General features: G+C 45.0%; 1 protein-coding gene across 1 annotated transcript in view; it reads right to left on the minus strand.

Moving 5' to 3' along the window:
* Positions 1-26,134, minus strand: part of TRPM6 (transient receptor potential cation channel subfamily M member 6) — a 278,440-nt gene that overhangs the window by 166,885 nt on the left and 85,421 nt on the right. The window contains exons 12-14 of the mRNA XM_073543757.1: positions 24,151-24,285; positions 19,662-19,715; positions 4,270-4,410 (exon numbers count right to left, since the gene is read on the minus strand). Of these exons, the coding sequence (XP_073399858.1) occupies positions 4,270-4,410; positions 19,662-19,715; positions 24,151-24,285 (330 nt within the window). The remainder of the gene's footprint in view (positions 1-4,269; positions 4,411-19,661; positions 19,716-24,150; positions 24,286-26,134) is intronic.

Below are 26,134 nucleotides of genomic sequence, written 5' to 3' on the forward strand. Positions count from 1 at the left end.
GCAGAACATCAAAAGGAGGAGAAAAAAAAAAGACAACTGATTTACTTGGCAAATAACGGTCTTATTATTTATAGTTCGCATACAAAAAAAAAAAACAGTGTGAGTCTATGTAAATCTATGGGAGTGTATAAGGGTCTGTGTAAGGCCAGATCAATCTAAGTGAAACCTAAAATAGCACCTAAGCTATTTGTTTTCTTGGCATATACTTCACTCATTCCAGCTAAGTTCCATCAAAATATCCCACCAGTTTACTACATGTTCTCCAATGCAGGAGGTCGGGCTCTGACTGTCAGAGAACTACAGGATGCCGCCAGACTCAATCAAATCCTTCCCGACAGCGCTCCGATACATTCCCTCCCCATGTACTCTGCTTCTCTGTGTGCCAAGTGAAGAGATCATTCTGCCTTATATAGCAGAGCAGGGATATATTAAAGATTAAGCATTATTAATATTTAATAAATCAATAGTACAAATAAAAATAAGCAACGTTGCAATCAATCTTATCAGAAGAATCTTCTTTTTTCTCCTCCTGAATTACTCATTTTCAAAATTCCCAAATTCTCAGGTAAAATCTGTATTCAGTGAAAGCAGATTTCCCCATTACTGAGATAGATGTCAGCTGCTACTGATAAGATTCTATGTAGGAGGGAAAGTCCCTCCTCCTCCTATCTACATAAAATCTTATCAGGTGCAGCTCTCATCTCCTATCTCAGTAAAGGGAATGTCACGGCGGTATCTCAAATGCGCTCCTTTCTGTGTCCTCCGTGTTGCTTATCATGTCTGGCCGCCGCGCTGAGTTCACGCAACATTTACAACTCTGCTGCATATCCCTGTTATCTCAACATGGCTATGGGGGCGGCCAAATCCTGCAGGAACTTAACGCTGCTGTGTCCTGCTTTCAATCACCAACCGTGGGTGCTATATTGGACAGCTCTCTCTCACCACTCCTTGCCAGAACGGTTTTACAATTCTGCTAAACCTGTTTATGCATTTCTCAGTTTTATTTCTTACGTTATCGACCCAACCTGTTTACCTGCTCAGTTTAACTTCTCCATCCTGACTCCGGATTTGTTTTGTGAACTCGTGCTGCCTGCCCTGACCTGGGAACATCTCACTGTGCATCTCTCTCTTGCCCCTCGGTACTTTGTACCTATTTCTCTGACTCTATGGTCAGCTGCTGCAGTCCCAGGAACTGCCCTGGAGTGGTACCTGTTGTGTACTGGCAGCCCAGCCTATGCTCACCATCAGAGGTCCTAATGAAGAAGCGGTAGACACTTAGTCACGCCCCTCCAGTGTAAGCCCGGCTCATGGCGCAGTGGGTCCACACCCACCAGTGTTCAATTACGTTCAGACCATGGACCGCGCTGACAAATCAGGAACCAGGGATCCTGTAGGCTAAATCCTGCAGGAATTTAACTCTGCTGTGTCCTGCAAGGTTTGGATTCCCCAGTCAATGACCAATGAGCAGGTACTATATTACGTAGCTCTTCCCTCTTCTCCTCACCTGATCTAAAGTTCTAGTTCAGTCTCTGTCTAGATTCTTGGAAGATGCTCTCTTGTATTGTCTCTCCCAGTTTCTGACCCTGCTTGCCTACATATTTATGCTGACCTCTCCGCTCCTGACCTCAGCCACGTACATCGAACCTGTGCTGCCTTCACTGACCCGATTGTCTGGCCACGTCTCTGCCTCAGTCCAACTGTACCTGTGGGTCTGACCCTCCAGTCAGCTGCTGAAGACCTGGGGGCTGCCCTGAAGAAGTACCTGGTGATTAACAGCAGCAAAGCCTATCCTCACCATCAGAGGCTCTAGTGAATACTTAATAGTCTCTTAATTATGCCCTTCCAGGGTACGCTCGACCCATGGGGCAGTGGATCCACATCCACCTAAGTTACAGTGAAAGTCTGTCTTCACTCAATACATATTTTACCTTAGAATTGAGAATTTTGATAATCACTGATCAATTCTGTCAGAGAAAGAAGATTTGTATAATAAAACATATTACAAAGCTGCTTATTTTCCTGTGTACTGTATTATAGATTTATTAAATAAAAATTAAAATGATTGTTACTCTTTAAGCATTGCGAGTTCTTACAATGATTAAGTGGTAGTCTGTCTTTACTATTTGCGGGTACTGTGTGCAGAAGCCAGATGGATACAATGAGATGCAGCTTCAGTGCACAAGGAGAAACCTATCACAAGCATGAGGCAGGGTAAGATAGGCTGAAAATGCATCACATAGAATACACTGATACTCGGCAGTGCGAGCTAGACTCTATTCACAAGGCATTTCTGCAATGCATTCAGGGGTTCCGCCTAAACCCCTATAAAATAAAAACAGTTCAAGAGAAATCCTAACAGGGCAATAGACTGCAATGATATTAACAGTGAGTTTGAGTGAACTCCATTTCTGTATTTTTTCCCGAGAGTGTCAGTCTTTTCAGATAGGCACAGAAATGTAGTCTGCCATGTTCCTTTGCTGGTCTGAATTGACAGACACTTACAAATGGAGCTCAAGTGAACTCCTGTTTTTCTATTTTGTATCATTGCACTCTATGGCCCTGTTCATCTGAATTCTGCTTTAAAGGGGAGTTGATGAAAAAAACCTCAACACGCTGCAGAAATGCAGTGTGATCAAAGCCTTAGGGAATAGTATTTCAATGAAACTCATCTACTGCTACTGTCCATAGATCGGACTCAGAACAAAGCAAATTTGGTGTGCAGAGATTCTCCCCTCTTAGGCTGAGTTCACACGTGGCTTTTTTTTGCGTTTCCGCGGTGGATTTAACCGCGCGATTTTGCCGCGAAAAATAAGCATTTCTTGCATTCCTATGGGATTCCGCAATGCTGTACTAATGCTGCGGTTTTTACCGCAGCTGAATCGCTTCACGGTAAAAAAATGCAGCATGGTCATTAATTTCGCGGAATCGCGGCGATCCCGCACCCATAGGAATGCATTGTTCTGATTACTTTACGCATGTGGCTGTGCACACCATGCGAAAAGTAAGCAGAACATTTGCGGATGGTACCCACGGTCCGGAGGAGAGGAGACTGTCCTCCGGGCTTTGGGTACCATATCCCTGTAAAAAATAGAATTTAAAATAAAAAATATTGTTATTCTCACCTTCCGACGTCCCGTGCAGCCTTCCCGCCTCTCTCCACGCTCCCGGTCCCTTGCGAGCGATGACATCCGTTCTCGCGGGATCACGAAGTCTCAAGGTCATTCGTGCGACGTCATCGCGAATGACCACGAGACGTCGCGATCCCGCGAGAACAGACGTCATCGCGGTAATTGTTGCAAAGGATTACTGGGACCGGGAGCGTGGAGAGAGGCGGGAAAACTGTGCGGGACGTCGGAAGGTGAGGATAACAATATTTTTTTTTTAATTATTTTTTACATTCTATCTTTTACTATTGAAGCCGCATAGGCAGCCTCAATAGTAAAAAGTTGGTCACACTCGTCAAACACTATGTTTGACGAGTGTGACCAACCTGTCAATCAGTTCTCCAAGCGATGCTCCATATCACTTGGAAAACGCTAGCAATTCTGCAAGCTAATTACGCTTGCAAAATGCTAGTTTTTCCGCGGGAAAATCACGGGAATTTAAAATGCGATTTTACCGCGGAATGGAATTCCGGAATTCTCGCGGTAATTTCCGCGAGAGTTCCGCTACGTGTGAACCCAGTTATAAAAAACGGAGGCATTAGTGGAAATGTAGACTGTTAGGGAAACAATATCAGACAGGAAGAATAACATGGCAGACAACCCAAGTGGTATTCCATGCAGAACCATATAGGACAAAAAAATGCTGGATTGCTCATTTAGGCTACATGCCCACGTATGCAGAAAATTTCTGCATGAAAACCGGACTCCTTCCCTGAAAACATGCGTTTAGCAAAAACCACGCGTTTTTTATGCGTTTTTTCCAAGCGTCCCCATTCTCATAGAAAATAGCTAAAAACGCGGACTTTTCCACAAAATTAATGAGCATGCTGTGTTTTTTACCGCGATGCGTTTTTTTCACGGAAAAAACTCATCAATATGCACAAAAAGTGCAAAATGAATTAAAATGAATAAGATGCTTCTCTTAAGCGATTTTTAAGCGTTTTTGCCGCTAAAAACGCCTAAAAACGCAAAAAAAAACAAAAAACGCTTACGTGGGCACACAGCTTTAATGTTCAAGGGTCTTCATTACTTTTTAGAAAGATTTCAAAGTATAGTCTCAAACCTCCACTCCCACCCCAAAAGAAAAGAATAGATGAATAATCACCTTTTGCTTTCTGTAGAGACTGTTGTATAATGCACGGAAACTCTTCCTTGTGTAGCTACTTCTATAAGCTCCTCCAATCAAATATTCAATCACTAACCCCACATCAATTAGGGTAATTTTGTAATCCAGAGAGAGGTTACTCTGCGTACATAAAAGGTCTGTTGATTAAATAGAATTAAACTATATAACGCACACATACATCTTGTGAGGTGTAAAGCTGGGCCTAACTTTTATATTCATTATTAGAACTTTACTTTAGGGCTCTTTCATACATCCTGACATTTCCGATACTGGAAAAACCAGTACCAGAGATATCATTGTCCGTGTGTCTGTGTGTGTAATACTTGTGGCATGCGTGTGGCAGCTATGTGCTGCATCAGTATCACATGTACTGGCACCTGGGAAGAAGCGGTACTGTTCTCGCTGTTTCCAGGCGCCGGGTGCTGAAGAAAGGTTTCATCATTCTCACCTGCTTGTGCTGCGATCAGCGCTAGTAGAAGAGAAAGTTGAGAGTTGTATTCAGCTGATAAGAGTGACACCAGGCGGTGGCTGATAAGAGTATTCATCAGCCACTGCCAGCACTATAAATAAATGACATTAGTTCCCCTGTATTTTTGATAGCAAGGCAAGGCAAAATGGACAGCTGGGGGCTGCAACCATCAGCTGTCAGATTTAGCAAGGCTATTTATCAAGAATAGAGGTGTCCCCACAGTATTTTAAATTTAAATATTTTTTTTAAAAAAGGATGCAGGGAACCCCCAATTTTTGACAACCAGCCAAGCAATAGCAGCCCATAGTATTAGCAGGCGGGCTGCTCCAGCACTATAATACACAACACACTGGTTGTAGGAAGGCCATATCTTGTGGTATGAGTTTTTTTTTTAATTTTTTTCTATGTTAGCTGTAAGGGGCCATGAATATTGCCCCCCCAGCCTAAAAATAGCAGCCCGGACACGCCTAGAAAAGACACCTATTAGATGCATCAATTCTGGTGCTTTGCTGGGCTGTCCCAACTTACCCTGTAGCGGCGGCAAGTGGGATTCATATTTGTGGGGTTGATGTCACATTTGTAATATCTGGTGACATCAAGCCCATGGCTTAGTAATGGAGAGGTGTATATAAGACACCTATCCATTACTAATCCTATAGTTGTATTGTAAATAAACACACAGCAAGTATAAAGTATTTTATTTGAAACAAAAACAAGACACACATCCTTTTTTATTTAAAAGTATCAAAACACAGTTATATTCACCTAATGCCCATTCCATTGAAGCCCTCATCTCTTGTAATAAAACAAAAGTAGAAAATAACCATGTCCCTCACCTGTGCATCGTTCTGTCCCAAACTGTAATTCATATCTGGGGATAAATAGTTTTCAACCTGGACGGTGCCAAGATGCGATCAAGGCTGAGAATCACTGATGAATGAGCTGCTACAAGCGCAGCTTCAGTGAGCAGCAGTGTCCTCACGGAGGTTACAGCAGGTATTTGAGGCTTTGTTCCCAGCCAGGATAAACTGCGGTGACCTCAGCACTGGGAGTTTTTTTGTCAGCGAGTTCACCGCAGATCACCGTGAGAAATTTCATTCATCAGTGGTTCTCAGACTGAACAGTCACATCTTCGCACCGTCCAGGATGAAAGCTATATATCCCCAGACATGGATTATGGTGTGGAACAGAACGACGGAGTGGCGAGGGATATGCTTGTTTTTTATTTTTCTTTTGTTACAAGAGACGAGGGCTTCAATGGAATGGGCATTATACTCACCTTTGTTATTTTTAAATAAAGAATAAGTGTGTTTTGTTTTTATTTCAAATAAAGGACTTTATTCTTGCTGTGCGTTTATTTACAATACAACAATGGTATTAGTAATGGATCTCAATTATAGATGCCTCTCCATTACTAAGTCATGAGCTTGATGTCACCAGACAATACAAAGGTGACATCAACCCCACTTGCCACTGCCCCAGGGCAAGTGGGAAAAGCTGGGCAAAGTGCCAGAATTGGCACATCTAATAGATGTGACTTTTCTGGGTGGCTGCGGTCTGCTATTTTTAGGCTGGGGGGGCAATATCAATGGCCTCTTACCAGCCTGAGAATACCAGCCCCCAACTGTCTGCTTTAGCTTGGCTTGTTGTCAAAAATGGGGGGGGACGCCATGCTGATTATTGCAATTAAAAAATATGGCGTGGGAACCGCTCTAGTCTTGATAACCAGCCTTGCTGAAGCTGACAGTTGAGGGTTGCAGCACACAGCTATCAGTTTTTGACAGGCTTGTTATCAAAATAGACAGGAACCCATTGTTATTTTTTTTTAAATGTATTTATTTATAGCGCAGGCAGCATCTGATGAATACTTCCATCAGCCACTGCCTGCTCTCGCTGTTAAAGGGAATCTGTCAAACTTTTTTTGGCCTATTAGCTGCCGGCACCGACATCAGGTGCTTATCTACAGCATTCTGTAATGCTGCAGATAAGCCCCCGATGTAACCTGAAAGATAAGAAAAAAAAGAGTTAGATTATACTCACCGGTTGGGGCGGGGGGGCGGTCCGGTCCGATAGGTGTCGCGGTTCAGTCCGGCGCCTCCCATCTTCATACGATGCCGTCCTCTTCTTCCCTGCTTGTCGTGGCTCCGGCACAGGCGCACTGCTCTGCCCTGTTGAGGGCAGAGCAGAATCCTGCAGTGCGCAGGCGCCGGACCTCTCTGACCTTTCTCGCCTGCGCACTGCAGGACTCTGCTCTGCCCTCAACACGGCAGGAAGGGAAGAAGAGGGCAGCATTGCATGAAGATGGGAGGCGCCGGACCGCAACACCCATCAGACCGGACCGCCCCCCGGGGGAGTATAATCTAACTCTTTTTTCTCTTCTTTCAGGTTACATCGGGGGCTTATCTACAGCATTACAGATAGATAAGCCCCTGATGTCGATGCTGGCAGCTCATAGGCCAAAAAAGGGTGACAGATTCCCTTTATCACCTGAATACAACTCTCAACATTGTCCCCTGCTAGCGCTGTACACGTCGCACTGATGACACACGGATGTCATCCATGTGTCATCAGTGTGCCCATGTGCGGGACGTTTTGCGGTCCATTTTAGTGTTAAAAAAATGGACATGTCAGAGTGTTTTGTCCACAGACACAAGGTCCATGGAAACACACAGACATGTGAACAGACCCATTCACTTGAATGTGTCTGCAAGTGTCTCTGGTACATGTGAAAACTGTAACCGCAAGTAACGGCAATAGTGATGTGTGAAAGAGGCCTTATACAGTTTCCTGAATACAGCTAATCATTTCTACATTTTCACGTTTATTTATTGACCTTCCACATATTTATTCAGGCATTTAAAAAAAATCATTTCTAATTATAAGAGTATGTGCACACGTATGCAGAAAATTTCTGCATGAAAACAGGACACCTTCCCAGAAAACGCGAGTTTTTTTCCACGCGTCCCCAGATACATAGGAAATAGCAAGAAATGCGGAATTTTCCGCAAAATTAATGAGCATGCTGCGTTTTTTTCCACGATGCGTTTTTTTCACGGAAAAAAACGCATCAATATGCACAGAAAGTGCGCAATTCATTAAAATGAATGGGACGCTTCTTTTAAGCGTTTTATTTGGTAAAACCGCGAAAAAAACGCAACGTGTGAACACAGCCTAAGAACCTTTATAAAAACAATTACATATGATTTTTATAGAGTCCTTTTGTCAAATAGTCAGCCTGCTATGTTCAAAGTAATAATACCCAAAGAAAAAATGGATTAAAGAGCAATAAAGTAAAAAATATATATTTTTATTATTATTTTCTTCCAAAAAAGGAATAATAAAATACAAGTAATGAGTCAATCAAGAATCACAAAATATATAAAGGAATCAGCGACACTTAGTATCCACATATAGATTAGAAAGGGTGTCTAAATAGGCAAGTAAAAATAGATTGCACAAAAATTGGTTTCATATAGTAGATATATATATATATATATATATATATATATATATATACACACATACAAATACATACATACGTGGCAAAATATATAGTATATTGCATAGTTGCAAGTTTTTTCAAATCTGTATATATGAAAAACAAAGCGGTTTATGTCACCAATTAGATATTAAAGTGCACAGATGCGTATGTCAAAATATATCCATAGGTCTATAATAAATAATGTTAAGGCAATCCTAAAAAACGGATCTGCCATATATACATAAGGAGATAGAGGGTTTAGTCACATGTCAATGGTGATAGATAACACTGCCCGATATAATGAAGCCAAAAAGAACGAGTGAAAAAAATTGTTATACAAAAATTAAAATAAGCCAAGACCCAGACTTACTATTAGTGGAAAACGGGACCCCAACGCACATTTCGCTATTTAGCTTCCTCGGGGGGCAAAAACAATTACATATGATTTTTAGAGTCTCCTTTTGTCAAATAGTCAGCCTGCTATGTTCAAAGTAAGCTGGAACATAGATAGACATTTAAAACTCAACTTTTCCTCACAAGAGGTTGGTCACTACTTTATTACTGATGGCTTATCCTTAGGGTGGGCCCTCAATATCTGGTCAGTGGGGATAAAACAATCAGAACCCCTGCAGATCAGCTGTAACCAGAGTTGTCCAGAAGTTTTCGGATTATACCCGTTAGATTATCTTGTCAATAGGCCAGAATTACAAAGGCTCCTAACCTATTTTGATTTGTAAACAATGCGGTGTGGGTATATTATCAGAGGTAATTGCCATGATCCAGGACAGGGTTTCGCTTTGGCCCATCCTGATCAGACTGGGGGTTAATTGTTCCACCTCTCTCTGGCAGAGGGTGGCTATTTAATGCTCACTGGACCTAGGTCCGGTGTCAGTTATACTCCTGCCCTCGGCTGAGTTAGTTGACCTTGTGCGTACGTGTGCCTTGTGCCCGATATCTTGCTTGTTGGGTTTTGATCCAGTTCTGTCCCTGTTACGAGTTCTGCCTGTCCCTCTTGTATGACTCTCTGCTTGTGACCTGACTTCTCTCTGCTCATTCCCTTGGTACCACGTCACCCTCTTGTGTATGACCTTTGGCTTTGTCTGACCACCCGTTTGTCCCTCCTGTGCCTCGTTTGCCCGCACTGTGTGTGACCTCCGTTTTGCCTGAGTCTGAGTTGTTGTATGGTGTCCTGTCATCTCTGAAAGCAGGACGCTAAGCCCCACCCCCTTGCAGACACATGACCATAGGTCCTGTGCCAGCTTGCTAACTTCAGTGTCCTCAGGTCCTGTGCATCTTTACTTTCCGGCACTGACAGGATCCTGACACCGATAGTTTGAAGCACGCATTGCCACCTCTGCTGCCCTGCTCCACAGGTATCTTTTAGCACTGTTTCTGTACTGTGGACACGGCTGAGACACAGGGCAAGCAGGCACAGCTTGGAGACACAGGGCAAGCGGGCACAGCTTGGAGACACAGGGCAAGCCGGCACGGCATGGAGACACAGGGCAAGCGGGCACGGCTTGGAGACACAGGGCAAGCCAGCCAGCTGGAAACAGAAGAGACCTTCACTGAGTCCAACTTCAGCCCGATATCCCAAGAAAATTGGACCTCCTCCTCCAGATGGGTAAAAAACGGAGATACATAGGCCACTGTTTTCACCTCTTCATCCACCTGCCACATGGAAGTTGGAGGCATACTTACGGGGAGCCACTTCCGCCTGTTAACCGGAAAAGACTGGGCCACTTCTTTCAAGTTGGCGAACAAGTACTGCTTAATCCTGGGACCTTCACCCACTGGCCATAGAGGAGCCGAGAGCATCCGCTCAGGATCCATCTTCAGCCCACTATCCTGGGGAAGACAAACAAGCGACAGGGATGTTCCTGGGGACTGTTCACCGGAGGTGTGCGGAGAGGGCGCCACTGCTTTCTTTTCTTCAGTGACGTCAGCACACCATGACTTAATAACTGGCAGATCAGGTGGAGAAGGTGACGATACAGAAAACTGGCCTTGCAGTAGTGGAACTAGGAACCTCTGTTGGCTAGGCAGTTCCAAATGCAGCACCACACTGGGTCTTTGGACCGGAAGGGGCAGTAACATACCCGGCTCCGAACGACCGGTGGGCAAACTGGACAGCAGGTGGAAAACAAATGTCTTCATGTATAACGCTCCGATTAGGAGTTGTAGTTGATCCCTCAGTACTAGACTGCTCACAAGTAGGGCTCGGCCATCACCAAACACCCTCAAAAGGATTCTGGAACTGAGGAGCAGGAACCACGCACAGACTCCGTCTGGCTTGCAACTTACATACATCTGCAGGGCCGAAACTCCCACAAGGCACCGGAACAGTCACAGACTTCAGTGGAGAGGAGGTACTCTCACCAAGGGCAGTCTCTCCTACTGACCCAAGGTTCTGGAGCTTTGGCTTCACAGGGCAGAGACCGTCAGGTTGTTCCTTCTCAGGACTGGCCTCTGGTGACAACCTAGCCAGCCCCTTTTTTTTTTTTTTAAACCTCTTTGATCTTGCATGGGGGGCTGCTCTGGCAGGTTGAGGAACAGATGGGTCATGGACGGTCACCGACTAAGAAGATGACTTGGCCCCAGGCTTCTTTCATCCAGTCCGTTCCTGGAAGCTTAGGGGGGGGAAGACTCTTCAGGAGACACTGTACTTGGCTTGTCAAAGGCTTTGCAGAAGGCCACCAAGAAGGCCGGTAAGCTCAAGGTGATGGGATCCCCCGCTTCCCAAAGGGGTTTAAGCCACTGCAATGCATCTCCTGTTAGGTAGGACATTAGTAATCCTACCTTTACCCGATCGCTGGCGAAGTAGGGAGCATGCCATTGAAAATAGCGTAGGCACTGCTCCATAAAGGCACGACACTGCTTAGGGTCCCCATCATATCTTGCTGGGTCCGAGGGAGGTTCAACTTTCGGTATGCCAGCCTCTAGTTGAGCAAACTGTCTATTGGAGACCACAATGGTGGGTGAAGCAGTGAAGGATTGGGCTTCAGAGCGGGTAAATTTATTTGGTTGCCCATACTGGCAAAAAAGCTCATCTTGTTCTGAGAGCGAAAGGACATGGGACTCAGCGGGGACCATGGCCTGTGCAAACTGTCATGCTCGCGCCTTGGCTGAGTGGCACGAGCCGGGGGGTTGTGGCCCCACTGTGCCACAAACCAGACTACCCTGGAAGGGGCGTAACTACGGCAGCTACCTTGGTCTTCACTGGAGCCTCTGATGGTGAGGTCAGGCTTGTGCGGCAGGTAGCTGCCGGGTGCCACTCCAGGGTGGTGTCTGGCTGTGGCTGCTGATCCCACTCGGGAACAGGACACCTGGACAGGTGCGAGTGACAAGCAGGCTGAGACACAGGGCAAGCGGACACGACTAAGACACAGGGCAAGCAGGCACGGCTTGGTACACTGGCAGGCAGGCACGGCTTGGAGACACAGGGCAAGCGGGCACGGCTTGGAGACACAGGGCAAGCGGGCACGGCTTGGAGACACAGGGCAAGCGGGCACGGCTTGGAGACACAGGGCAAGCGGGCACGGCTTGGAGACACAGGGCAAGTTGGCACGGCTTGGAGACACAGGGCAAGCGGGCACGGCTTGGAGACACAGGGCAAGCGGGCACGGCTTGGAAACACAGGGCAAGCGGGCACGGCTTGGAGACACAGGGCAAGCGGGCACGGCTTGGAGACACAGGGCAGACTGGTGTGGTATGAGAAGGGACAGTTAGGGACCTGTTCACACGGGGGTGAAGGTATGGATATAGGCAGGAGTGTGGAGTAGGCGGAGCCGCAGAAGTGCGGAGTAAGCTGGGCTGCAAGGGGGCAAGGCAGGCAGAGCGGCTAGGGAGCCGGGCAGGCAGAGCGGCTAGGGAGCCGAGCAGGCAGAGCGGCTAGGGAGCCGAGCAGGCAGAGCGGCTAGGGAGCCGAGCAGGCAGAGCGGCTAGGGAGCCGAGCAGGCAGAGCGGCTAGGGAGCAGATGCACAGACAGGGAGGACACAAGGAAAGGCACAGCAGGGAAGGAAGCCACAGACAAGGAGAAAGGGAGACTAGTGTAGGACAGAGTACAGACAAGGTACTGGGACCAAGACTCAATGGCCAGGATATTCAGCCTCCTGACAGGCAGACAAGGTACAAAGCAAGACAAGAGTAATCCTCCAGAGAAGGAGATACACAGAACAGGGCCTGGCTTCCTCAGCAGCAAGTTACTGAGTATAGACATTGCACAGGCAATGTTTCAGTGGGTGTGGCGGAACTAAATAGCCAAGGGCTCTAGATGATTGGTCAGGGACAGATTAGACCGGTGCACCCTGACTGCATAAGAACCAGAGAGTTCTGGAGCCGCCCCCCTATACACACATAGCCAGGAAACATACAGGAGAGCAGAGGCACAGAGCACAGGACTGGCAACAGACAGAATTCACAGCATGACCCGGAGCAGTGAGTAAGTTGATGTGCGGGGGATGGGAGGCCATGCAGTGACACCAGCAGGGTTGTTACAGAGGCTATGACACAGGCCGTCCGAATGGATCGCAGGCTACGGGCGAGGGGAGTGATGCAAATTGAGACACCGTTATTCTCCCAAAGAAGGGGAACCTGTCCTACATTGGAAACCACGTGTCACGTCTCTGTCAGATTTGGGGCCTGCTGTTCCGGTCGCAGCCACTAGGAGGCGCCGGACCGCCCCTTCGCCATCAGACTCGGGGACGGCTGTTCCTGCCTCGGCCACTGGGAGGCGCCGTGGTTCTATTATGTCGCCGTCAGACTCAGGGCCTATGGTCCCAGCTTTAGCCACTAGGAGGCGCCGGTCCGTCACGTCACCGTTGGATTCGAGGCCGGCTGTTCCAGTCACGGCCACTAGGAGGCGCTGGACCGCCACTTCACCGTCAGACTCGGGGACGGCTGTTCCTGCCTCGGCCACTGGGAGGCGCCGTGGTCCACCCGTGAGTTATGGTGGTGACAGAGAAGTGGCTCCTGCGCAGGCATCTGGTGGGCGCAGGCTCCGCCCCTCTGTCAGTCATCAGGGGGTTACTGCATCACCGTCTGGCCTGGTCCTGGGGGCGGCCCTAATGACATCACCAGTCCAGGAACCTGTGAGGGATGACCTGATCCCTCAAATACCTTGGGACTGGTCTTGCAAGCCGCCGGATATATTCTTGGTTCCCCTGTGTGTTACTTAGTGATTGATTTCTGTTTGACTCTGACCTCAGCCTGGATTTGTGACCCCTCTTTTGCCTGACGATTCTGTACTTCTGCTACTCTCCTGGTTTGTGACCTTGGCCTGGATATTCTGACTCTGCTACTTCCTAACGATTCTGTACCTCTGCCGCCCTCCTGGTTTTTGACTCGGACCTTGGCCTGAATTTGACACTGCTATTGCCTGCCGTTTTTTGTACTTCACTCTGACGACCGTCCTGCTCTGGCCGCTGCTCATATTCAGACAGCTACCTCCTGGGCTCTGTTGTAAATCCAGATCCCTGTATAGGGGTAAAGGGTATCAGTGTTTCTCGGGGTGTTGCCTGGCTGCAGCCCAGAACAGCAGACGGACGTTACACCATGGAGATGGGAACCATCGACCTCAAAGGGAACGAAAGGAGACAATGGCGCGTGGGAAAATGTTGTTTTCACTGTGGCGATGCTGGACATTGGAAAAAGGATTGCCTTTCCCGTCCACTGACCAACAAGCGACTGAGCCCGGGTGATTGTCGTGGAGGTCACCCAGGCTCTCAGGTACCCTTTTCTGCCTTTTCAAAAATGTTGTTGCAAGTGGAACTTTTTTGTGGGAGTGTCTGTACATCCACTTCTGACTTCGTGGATTGCGGATCATCATTGAACTTTATTGACTCTGACTTGGTGTCCAGGTGTAAGTTAGGGACAGTTAGGTTGGAGACTCCTATTCACATTGCTGCCATTGACAAAACACCACTGGTTAAGAATAAACGTTATGTTTCATACTGAAGAGTTTCTCCTTAAAGTGAGTTCCTTACACCAGGAACACATTTCATGTTTTGTGATGGACAACCTGCCTGCGGGACTGGTGTTGGGGTTCCCCTGGTTACAATTGCATAATCCGGTGATTAATTGGGAATCTCAGGACATTGTTAAATGGGGTCCCTATTGTTCTGAAAAATGTCTTGTTACGAAGTCTATGACGTCCGTGGGTCTGGAAGGTATTCCGGAGTGCCTGAAAGACTATACGGACGTTTTCTCCGAAAAAGAGGCTGAGGTTTTACCACCACACTGCCCATTTGATTGTGCCGTTGACCTGGTTCCAGGTGCTAAATTGCCCAAAGCCCGCTTGTATAACCTTTCGGGTCCAGAGCGGGCCGCGTTGAAAGAATATATTTCTGAGAGTCTCCGTAAGGGACACAATCATCCTTCTGTTTCTCCCGTGGCGGCGGGGTTCTTTTTTGTAAAGAAAAAAAAGACGGTGGTTTACGCCCATGCCTCGATTTTCGTGAGTTAAATAAGATAACTGTAAGGAATACGTATCCCCTTCCACTTATTCCTGATTTATACAACCAGTCGTCCGGAGCTAAGTGGTTTTCAAAGTTAGATCTATGGGGAGCGTATAATCTTATCCGAGTCTAGGACGGAGATGAGTGGAAAACCGTTTTTCGCACTACTGAAGGGTTGTTTGAAAATTTGGTCATGCCTTTCGGCCTGACCAATGCTCCCGCGGTTTTCCAAAATTTCATTAATCATGTGTTCTCTGATTTCATTGGACGCTTTATGGTGGTATATTTGGATGACATATTGATCTACTCTCCTGATAAACAGGCTCACATTGGTCATGTTCGGGCAGTTCTCCAAAGGCTCCGGGAGAACTGTCTCTTTGCTAAATTAGAAAAATGCTTATTTTTCGTCCAAGAAATGTCTTTTCTGGGGTTCATCGTGTCTGCTGAAGGGTATCGCATGGATCCTAATAAGGTGCAGGCCATTGTCGAGTGGGTTCAACCTTGTGATTTGAAGGCTCTGCAGCATTTCCTAGGATTCGCCAATTACTACCGTAAATTTATAAGGGGGTTCTCACAGGTGGTTAAACCCCTCACAGACATGACTCAAAAGGGGGCCGATATCAAGAATTGGTCAACCGCAGCGGCGTTTCAGTTTTTAAAAAAATGTTTCATGTCTGCCCCGGTTCTTATTCAACCGGACCCATCTGAACCATTTATTGTTGAGGTAGACGCCTCAGAGGTGGGGGTGGGGGCGGTATTGTCCCAGGGACCCGCCACTTTGACCAATTTGAGACCTTGCGCCTTTGTCTCGAAGAAGTTCTCCCCTGCGGAGAGAAACTATGATGTGGGGAATCGAGAACTTCTGGCAGTAAAATTGGCCTTTGAAGAATTGAGGCATTTTTTGGAGGGGGCTGTCCATCCTATAACCGTAATTACGGACCCCAAAGAAACCTAGCTTACATTGAGGCAGCCAAAAGGTTGACTCCCAGACAGGCTAGATGGTCACTTTTTTTCCCCGATTCAACTTCTCGATCACTTTTCGGCCAGGATCTAAAAATGTCAGAGCGGATGCCTTGTCACGCAGTCTAGATCCGGTGTCTCCCCCCCGGAACCTCCATCCTTCAGCCTGGGGTGGTGGTGGCAGATATTTCTAATATGTTGGAACGGGAGATTCGGGAAGCTCAGTCTCTTGCACCTCCAACTAAGCCGGTGGATAAACTTTTCGTGCCAGCTCAGTTTCACCTCAAGGTCCTCCGGGAGTTCCATGACTCAGTTCTGGGTGGACATCCAGGGATTTCGGCGACCAGGAAGGCCATTGCTAGAGTATTCTGGTGGTCTGCTTTAGCCTCTGATGTTGGGGAATATGTGTCTGCTTGTGATGTTTGTGCCCATGCAAAAACCCCCCATAACCGGCCGGCCGGGGAATTGGTACCACTGCCAATTCCGGAGAGACCATGGACTCATTTGTCCATGGATTTCATCACCAACCTTCCCCCCTCCAAGGATAATACCGTCGTTTGGGTTGTGGTGGATAGGTTTAGTAAGCAGGCACATTTTGTGCCTATGGCAGCTCTACCTAATGCGGAAACATTGTCCAGATTGTTCGTTGAGCATGTGGTGCGGTTGCATGGGTTACCCTTGAATGTGGTGTCTGATAGAGGAGTGCAATTTGTTTCCAGATTTAGGAGGGCTTTTTGTAAGAGGTTGGGTATTGGGCTGTCCTTTTCATCCGCTTATCATCCTGAGACTAATGGGCAGACCGAATGGACCAATCAGTCTCTGGATCAAATTCTGCGTTGCTTGACCTCAGCCCGACAGGATGATTGGTGTTCTGTGTTACCGTTGGCCAAGTTTGCATTTAACAACCGCATTAACCAGTCTACGGGTACTTCTCCCTTTTTCTGCAATTATGGGTTTCATCCTCATTTTGAAGAATTTTCCCATTTGAATTCTGGGTGTCCTGGGTCAGATGAGACGATCCAGTGGTTGGGGGAGGTATGGCGGGAGGTCCAGAGTAACATTACGAAGGCCCAGGACAAATTTAAATTTTTTGCAGACAAAAAACGATCCACGGGACCGGTGTTTCAGATTGTAGATAAGGTATGGCTGTTCACCAAGAATATAAGGCTCAAGGTCCCGTCTGCGAAGCTTGGACCCAAGTTTATAGGTCCCTATGAAATTACCGAAGCAGTTAACCCCGTGGCGTTTCGGTTGCGTCTCCCGCCATTTCTGCGGATCCCAAATGTTTTCCGTAGGGCCCTTTTGAAACCTGTGAGGTCCAGTGGGGAGGGATCATCAGCTTCCTCACCTCCGGTTTTGGTAGACGGGCAGTCGGAGTACGAGGTGGAATGAATTGTCGACTCCAGGTTGGTCCGTCGTGCTCTTCAATACCTGGTACATTGGAAAGGCTACGGTCCTGAAGAACGGTCGTGGGTTCCTGCTCGATCGGTCCAAGCGGATCGGATGGTCCGGGCCTTTCACGCCAAGTACCCTGAGAGACCTGGGGGTCCGGTGGCCCCCCATTGAGAGGAGGGTACTGTCATGATCTAGGACGGGGTTTCGCTTTGGCCCGTCCTGATCAGACTGGAGGTTAATTGTTCCGCCTCTCTCTGGCAGAGGGTGGCTATTTAATGCTCACTGGACCTAGGTCCAGTGTCAGTTATACTCCTGCCCTCGGCTGAGTTAGTGTGCCTTGTGCCCGATATCTTGCTTGCTTGTTTGGTTTTGATCCGGTTCTGTCCTTGTTACAAGTTCTGCCTGTCCCTCTTGTACTGCATTACCTCTCGTGTATGACTCTCTGCTTGTGACCCGACTTCTCTCTGCTCGTCCCCTTAGTACCACATCGCCCTCTTGTGTATGACCTTTGGCTTTGTCTAACCACCCGTCTGTTTGTCCCTCCTGTGCCTCGTTTGCCCGTACTGTGTGTGACCTCCGTTTTGCCTGAGTCGTTGTATGGTGTCCTGTCATCTCTGAAAGCAGGACGCTAAGCCCCACCCCCTTGCAGTCACATGACCATAGGTCCTGTGCCAGCTTGCTAACTTCAGTGTCCTCAGGTCCTGTGCATCTTTACTTTCCGGCGCTGACAGCATCCTGACACCGATAGTTTGAAGCACGCATTGTCACCTCAACTGCCCTGCTCCACAGGTATCTTTTAGCACTGTTTCTTTACTCAGGACACACGCACTGGCTCAGTGAGCAAGTGTAGTGCAGTGTTCCTGCCAGTAACATGACAGTGTGGTAATCAAACAAAAAGTTCAGGTCTTACCACTTCTGCCCACATACAGTAGTAAAGCTTTCTGGTCCAATAGGCCAGGTAGTCCAGGGAATGGCTCCTGGCTTTGATATACCCTGTTGGGATGCTATCATTCCCTAAAGACCTAGCCTTTGTTACCACTCCTTGTGAAGGACATCCCCAATCTGTACCCTTGACCTATTAAAAAGTGCCTAGCATGCTCCTAAGCACCATCCCAACATGGCATGTTTGTGCATAAAAAAAAAAAAAATGTAGAGGGACTGTGCAGATGACAATGCTTGAAGGTCTTGTTAAAGGGTGTCAGGGAAGTGCTACAATCTTGCCCGCCATGTTCCTGGCCGTAACTGCAGGATGGCTCATATGCAGACTGCTAGTAGGTTTATAAGAGGCAATCTGTTTTACCAATGTTAAGCAAAAGTTATGGCTTAAATGGCTAGCCATATCTGTTATAATTCTGTACCCCAATATACCACCTTCCCAATGTCACACTCATAAGACCTAGTGAGATAGGATGAGCAGTTCCTTTATCCTCACACCAAAATGACAGTCTACACAGAGGTGGCTTTCAGTCTCAAAAAAAGTGTACTGTAGGTTAAATGGGTCAAAAATAATTCCAGCCTCCTTTAAATTTTCCAAATTTAAAAAGAGTTGAACTAAACTCAGTTTACCTTATCAAGATGTACCAGAGATTCCTTAGGAGATTAAGGTGATATCTTAATACATCTCTAAATATCTTAATACAGGCACAAAGTAGGTGTATTCATTAAAAAAGTATTATAAAACACAAATGTTATTTTTAACATGGATAAGCAAATTAGCAACGTATCACACTCCGTTTACTGTGAAAATGTACATTTTTAATTCATAAGCAAAAGTTTCAGAATATGAACATGATGCAAGGAAGTTCTCCTTCAGTCGTATGTGCAATATTGAATGTAAACCGGGTGATATACTGTATTTTATGGATAGGTGTTTTATATTGAAATATCCCCCTAAGATGTGTTGACTTCACAATAAGCACAATAATGACAGCTTTATACATTAAAAGGTATGAATGCATCTTGTACAACTGCTGTTAAAAGGTTTTTGCTTAGTTAGAAAGACAGCATGAATATAAGCAAGTTTGTAATTGACTTGCTTTTTTAACTGTGGGGATTCTCGTGCAAAGAGAGCTTTCATCTTGCATAGTGTACAGCTTTATACCAGTGGGAGTGACCACCAAAGCCTGGACGAATGTGCAGTAGATACATTCCAGGAGAGGAGTTAATTCTTAACGTACCTGCCAGCTCTCTCCAGCTCATTGATTTATGTACAGTATTTAGCTACTCCTCTCCCTCCCCTTCCAGATTAGCTCCTGAGCTCTTAATAGTCCAGTACAAATCACCAGCCCCCACAATTGGCAATTTTCAGAGCAGCACTCCTAATCACTGCTCTCACTTTTCTGAGTCATGTGCTTGTTCAAATGCACTGTTATGTAAATATGTAAGTATAGTGAACAGTGTAGACTCAGAACAAACACTGTCAGACTGTTAATATGTGTTAGCAACATGAAGCTCCTGACCAGCAGGTCACTCAAGGAGTACCCACTCCCAAGCAATCAGGAAGTAGGGACTCTGCAGAGGGATGCAAAGCTATGAGCGCCTCAAGAAACAACTTGAGAATACCCCTTTAAAGATTAACAATGTATTTTAATAATATTTCTTGAGTCTTACCTGTTTTACATCTCCAACCAGATGGTGTAGGAGCAAATTTGTAGGTCCTTGTTTCTATGAGATACAAAAGAAAGCAAGTATTCTCAAAACCTGGTCAAAGTAAGGCTTTGTTTTACCCCATGATTTTAGCTTTAATGTATATCATTGTAAAAAAAAAAAAAACATACGTCACAGTGTATAAATTTTTACAGGTGGAAAATGGATGGAGCACATCACGCTGCAAAGTAAATCGATGCCCAGGATGGAGATATACGTGGAGGGTGTCACGTCTGCTGGTGAGGCACAACCATAAAGAGGAGGAGCGAAGAAGGAATCTGGCACAACCTTTCAACCTCAATGTCCTAGAATCTTTCATCAATTGTGATTCCTACAAATGTGGTTTATTGTATTTAAAGCTGTTTGGGCAATGTTAGGTACATTGTTTGCACGACCAGGAAGGTTAAAAGCAAATAGACCATAAAAATAATATGGGCAATAAGAACAGTATCTATGTTTTTTTCTCTCTGGAATCAGTGGTTATAATTCAGGTGCATTCACTGAACGTCTCCAATCGAAATGCTCTCCTTCGCTAAACTGAATCTTCTCTGTGATCAGTGTAGTAAGTTCTTTTGTTAATCCGGTTTGATTTTATGCAATTGTATAAGCGGTATTGTTTTATCCCCTATATAAAAAATACATAAGGATTTACAAACATTGCCTATTTCAATTAAATACATTTGGATTAAATATAAATTTTAATAGTTCTGTTCCTTTTGTTCTGTAACCCGCACTCCCGAAGCCATATTCTACCAGAACCAGGTCTCCAGTCAGCCTGCATAAAACACAACTAGTCGTGGCAGCGAGTAGTCTTCGGTTATCGTGGAGTTCGCAGTGACTGTAATGTGAGTATATACATATATTCCATGCGTTGCAATTGGTGGTTTATATACCACACGCTCACTGTTAGTTTCTTGATAACCGGCCTATTAGTGGAAACGCCTGCGGCCTCCTCCGTTGATCACCGGTCAATCGAGTAATTGTCTGGAAGATAGGGGGCTGCAAAAGGCTGTTTGCTCCAGAGATAACAGCGGGTGGATCGGTTCCACCTCCCAGGTGCAATATTTGACATACTCCAACTGGTAACGGCCAAGTGTTTACATACGCCAGGTTAAAGAATTAGTATGGGGATTGCAAAACACACCAAACATAACATAATAAGATGTTGGAACAGTGTTATAGACAGGAGTTTATAAAACTTAAACCACTACGATATTTTACAGGTTAAGTAGTGTAAACGTGTCATTTATGCAGTTACATACGGTAATTATGTTTTTATTACCCCATTAACCACTGAGCCTCTTTTTGGTGACTTTTGGCTACCCAAGCCATGCTTAACAAGTATCCAGGACATGGTGAGACATCCCTGGATTCTTGCCACAATGCTTGACAGAACATATCTGTTATGCTTTCCATCAAGTTAGCAACTACCTCCCTGGAAGTTCTTGGGTCTATAAGGAAAAAATTAAATGGTCTTGGAAAACCCCTTTTAGCAGCAACATATGGGTGAGGCGACTACTTGCACCTTCTTTAAAGGAATTGTGCACTAATAGAACAACCCATTCTTAAACTAAATGATCAGCCGATAAAAGAAATCTATACTCTCCTCCCATGCTGGCTCCATTCCAGAGTCGCTCTCTCCGGGGCTGCGATGCGGTGAAATGACATGTGATGCCAAGTGCCCAATCAGTGCTGGCGTACCTGTTTCTGCCTTCGGACAAACTGAACATGAAGCGGAAGTGTGGGCTACAGCTAATCTCGGACTTCCTCTTCATGTTCATTTTGCCAAGAGGCGGAGACAGTGACGCCAGCGCGGATTGGCTGCTGGGCATCACGTGCCATTTTACAACAGCCCCGGGCCGCGAATACCGCTAGAACTGAGCTGGCACGGCAGTGGAGTATAGGTTTGTTCATTTTAATTGGGCTGAACATTTAGTTTAACCCCTTAGTGACCATGCCAATTTTTTTAAAATCTGACCAGTGTCACTTTATATAGTAATAACTCTGGAATGCTTCAACATATCCCAGTGTTTTTGAGACTGTTTTTTCATGACATATTGTACTTTGTGATCGTGGCAAATTTAGGTGGATATGTTTTGCATTTATTTATAAAAATATCAGAGAGACATTTTACAAAAACGTAAAAAAAAAATTCATACTTTTAATGATTATTCCTTTAATCCAGATAGTCATACCACAGAAACACATTAATAATTAATATTTCCCTCATGTCTGCTTTTACCAGCACCATTTGTAAAAATGTTGTTTTATCTTGTTAGCCTTTTAGGAGGTTTAAAACTCTAGGAGTAATTTTTCATTTTTTCAAGGAAATTTACAAAACCTATTTTTTTTTTTAGGGACTGTGAGGTAGCGCTGTCATTCAAGGTTGGGGGACACTCGCTTGGCAGCAAATAAATCACATCTGGTACGGGTTTTCCATAAAACCATATCAGTCCGTGAGGTTTATTCACCATCATAAACCACAGCAGCAATATACAACAGCGTCCATTATATAGCTTCACAGTACAGCATAGCGTCCATTAAACAGGCTATTTAGCCCCAGGGTTATCTCACCCACGTCAGGGTTCCCATATGGCTGTTTCTCCAGGCTGCAGACATCCACTCACTCCTCAGGGACTCTCAGACGCTGGCCGCCATTACACACACAGCCGCTCCACAGGCTGTTAGCCAGGAGATCCTTCTCCTCACAGGACCTTCCAAACTGGAGCAATCAGGTCCCAGCGTTCACACCTTGTGACCTACCCTGGCCACCTTATAAGGTCCGTGGCCACGCCCACTGGGTCACATGGCTATGACCTCATCACAGGTCCATCACACACTTACAAAGCCTTTTACTATAGGCGATTTCAGACACACCCCTGGGTGGATTTGTAGGTAACCAGAACCCGCCCATCTCTCTAGTTACCTGAAGACTTCTCCCTTACACTTAGAAATAACACCTCAGCTATGATATTGCTGATCACACATACACAAGTCTCCATCACATAACTATCCTTCAGGATTCTGCCACTCATCCGTTCTCTTGGGACATCCACACATCGCCCCCTAGTGGACACAGTGGTCATTACACCACAGGACCTATTAAGTTTTAAGTGACTTTGGGGGTCCTAAGTATTGGAATTACCCAAAAGTGATACAATTTTAAAAACCGCACCCCTCAACATATTTAAAATTGATTTCAGGTAGTTTATTAACCCTTCAGGAATTAATGCAAAATGACATAACATAATGAAGAAATGTATTTTTACCATCTAAATACTGATAACTTCTGAACAGGTCACTATAGCAGGCATTATTTGGCCATGAATTGCCATGGCAAACATTAGGACTACACTATCAAGAGCTCAGGGTGCCGATGGGGTTAAAGAGGGATTCCCAACACTCTTGTTAACCATCTAGATGCTTTAGTCATTATTGACAGCAGCATTTAAAGGGGTTAAATGGCTATATGATTGTGGCTGATGCAGCAAGATGTTAGATATAGTGTACAGCCGACGGCTGCTGGATTGTCACCTCTATGGGCATGCTAGTCTCTTATATCGCAGTTCAGGGAAAAGATGTATTGGTGGTCACTAAGGCGTTAAGAAGGGGTTGTCCTAAAAGTGAACAACCCCTTTAAGCAAGTTCATTATCCTGTTATAGATCTAATAACACCCAAGCTTCATATTTCTCACAGAAAACATGACATTTTACTGATATTTGATTGAATCCAAGCATCGGGTTATAAATAGCAAATAGTGCTTTACCAAGTAGTAAAGATGCAGATAAAGGGGTTGAATAATTCTGAGATAACAGCAGTCATTAAAAGTGGCATTTAATGTTATATTTGGAGAACCCGTGTTATATTGGTTGAGTTGAGCTTTTTTAAATTGTTCTTTTATAGTTACATAAATTTTGCTAATAAACAATTTGCAATGGGGGTTGAATAATTTTGATTGCAGCTGTAAATCTACTTGTAGAACCTTTGATAATGCAGGTAGAATCTACTGAGATGTCAAAACTGCACTTTTCTGTTCAAAAAAATTTTTTTTTTTTTTTTTTTTTTGCAGTAATTTCCCTTTGATGTTTCAGCAAAATGAGCTGGATAAGACCCCTTTTATTAAAATGTACTTAATAAATTATTGAATACTTAGTATAAGCCACAAGATTGGTTGTAGCTTTATTTCACACTTCTGAATGATGTTTTTTGATTGTTATTGAGAATTATAACATTTACATAGTCTAGTCCTGTGATTCAATCAAAATTGAAAAAAATCCAAAACCTACTGATAGGGAATCTAGATTGTGAACCCTACCGGGGATTGGGCCAGCAAGTGGAAAAGTGCTGTTTACTGTAAGTGATATCTGCAATTTGTATGTAACCCCCTTCTCATTTACAGTACCATGGAACCAATGGGGCTTTATAAATAATAATACTAATAATGTTACTTACAGTATTGTACAATTCTTCCAGCCTGGATATGGTGAGGAAACGGTGCATGTTCACGCCATATTCTATCAATAGCTTCACAAAGTCTACACGATCCATCACTAAGGCATCCTGCATGGCTTTTTCTAAAGAACCAACCTTTCAGGAGAAAATATAAGAGATCAGCCATAAATCTGAATTTAAGAGACTGTCCAGTTGGGGTTTTAATGGGACCCATCAGGATGATTTTACTAATTATACAAATACTATATCTGTATAGGTCATAGAACAACAACAAAAATTATACAGGTATTGTAGTGAACCGATGATAAATCAAGCTTTGAAGAAACATACAAATTAGCCTGGAAGTACATCTTGTACTCTGTACATGCCCACAGTGCACTCCCTAACTAATTTGCATATGGCTTCAAACCTTGATTTCTCAGTATTGGCACACCAGATTACTGCAAAACTGTCATTCTTGTTGTTGCATGACCTATACAGCCATAATACATACTAGTTTGATTAGATGGATTTCCTTTAAAATGCAACCAGTACCCAATTTATTTTCTTGAGTTGATGGTTATGACTACTTTTCAGCTTTGCTATTACATGTACAGATATTATTAGTTACATGTTCCCAACTAAGTTCAATTATCTATGAAGCGCCCGATGAGTCTCACAAATTCACCTCCTGCTTCATCAGTGGCATCCCTATGATATACACTACAGATCTGGTTATTCAGATGGGCTGCTGTGTCCGCTTCCCAGGAAGTCAGTAAATGGTGAGTTGTCCTTTTCCATTCCAAAACGAGCAACGTGTTTTCACCAGAATCTGGAGTAAAACACCTTGAAGTTCCGCAAAGTTTTTGCAACTTTTGGTGTTTTTAATGACAATCCCAGCTAGCATGCAAAATTCTGATAGAATCATACATCAAAAAGCTTAACTAACTGGAAAGCCTGAAGGTCCTCTTTATTCTTGAAGTAGCAATGCCTAGTATTAGTATATTGTGATACTTCACTGCAGAACAGCAGGAACCACGAATGCCCTGAAATTAATCTGTACACAGCAACCTGTATTTTACTTACTATGTTTCCTTCCACTGGAGAGTGATGGGGACGTGGCAACGCCTGCCTGTCTAATTCATAATCAGTTGTGGCATACCTTAAGCCAGAAATCTTACTCTAGTCACCGTCTGAAGTAAGATTTCTAGCAAAGCGTCTGTTACTTGTAACGCGCACCTGATTCATTAAGTGACGTGCACCTCTTAATGAATCAGGCACCTCTTGCTCCTCACTGACAGGCGGCAGAAACCGCGTCACAGGACACACAGCAGCACAGCTGCGCTTGTAAAGCCTCTATAGCAGCCACTGACTGTAATCAGCTCTAACAAACCTACATATTAAGATTATCCCTCTATTGCCACAATATATGTGACATTTTCACATGAACGCTTACATTTGTCCTAGTACACTGATGAAGGTCTAGCAAGACCGAAACGTTTGTTACTAGTGACTACTGTATGTATTAAATATAATTTTTCGCATCACAACCCCATGAGTGTGCTCAGTACTTGATATATACTCTTAAGGTTTTGGAACCTACTGACTGGCACCTCCACCACGGCTGTGCTAACATTTCTCTACATAGTATTAGTATATTGTAATACCTCACTGCTGAACAGCAGGAACCACGAAAGCCCTGAAATTAATCTGTACACAGCAACCTGTATTTTGCTTACTATGTTTACTTCCACTGGAGAGTGATGGGGACGTGGCAACGCCTGCCTATCTAATTCATAATCAGTTGTGGCATACCTTAAGCCAGAAATCTTACTCCAGTCACCGTCTGAAGTAAGATTTCTAGCAAAGCGTCTGTTACTTGTAACGCGCACCTAAATCATTAAGTGACGTGCACCTCTTAATGAATCAGGCACCTCTTGCTCCACTTCCCACTTTCATTGAAACTTCTTTTTCAAGCTCGAAAAGAAAATCCTTGTATTCAAAA

Source organism: Dendrobates tinctorius, unplaced genomic scaffold (assembly GCF_039654945.1).
Source record: "Dendrobates tinctorius isolate UK_male_01 unplaced genomic scaffold, ASM3965494v1 ptg000134l, whole genome shotgun sequence".
NCBI lineage: Eukaryota > Metazoa > Chordata > Amphibia > Anura > Dendrobatidae > Dendrobates > Dendrobates tinctorius.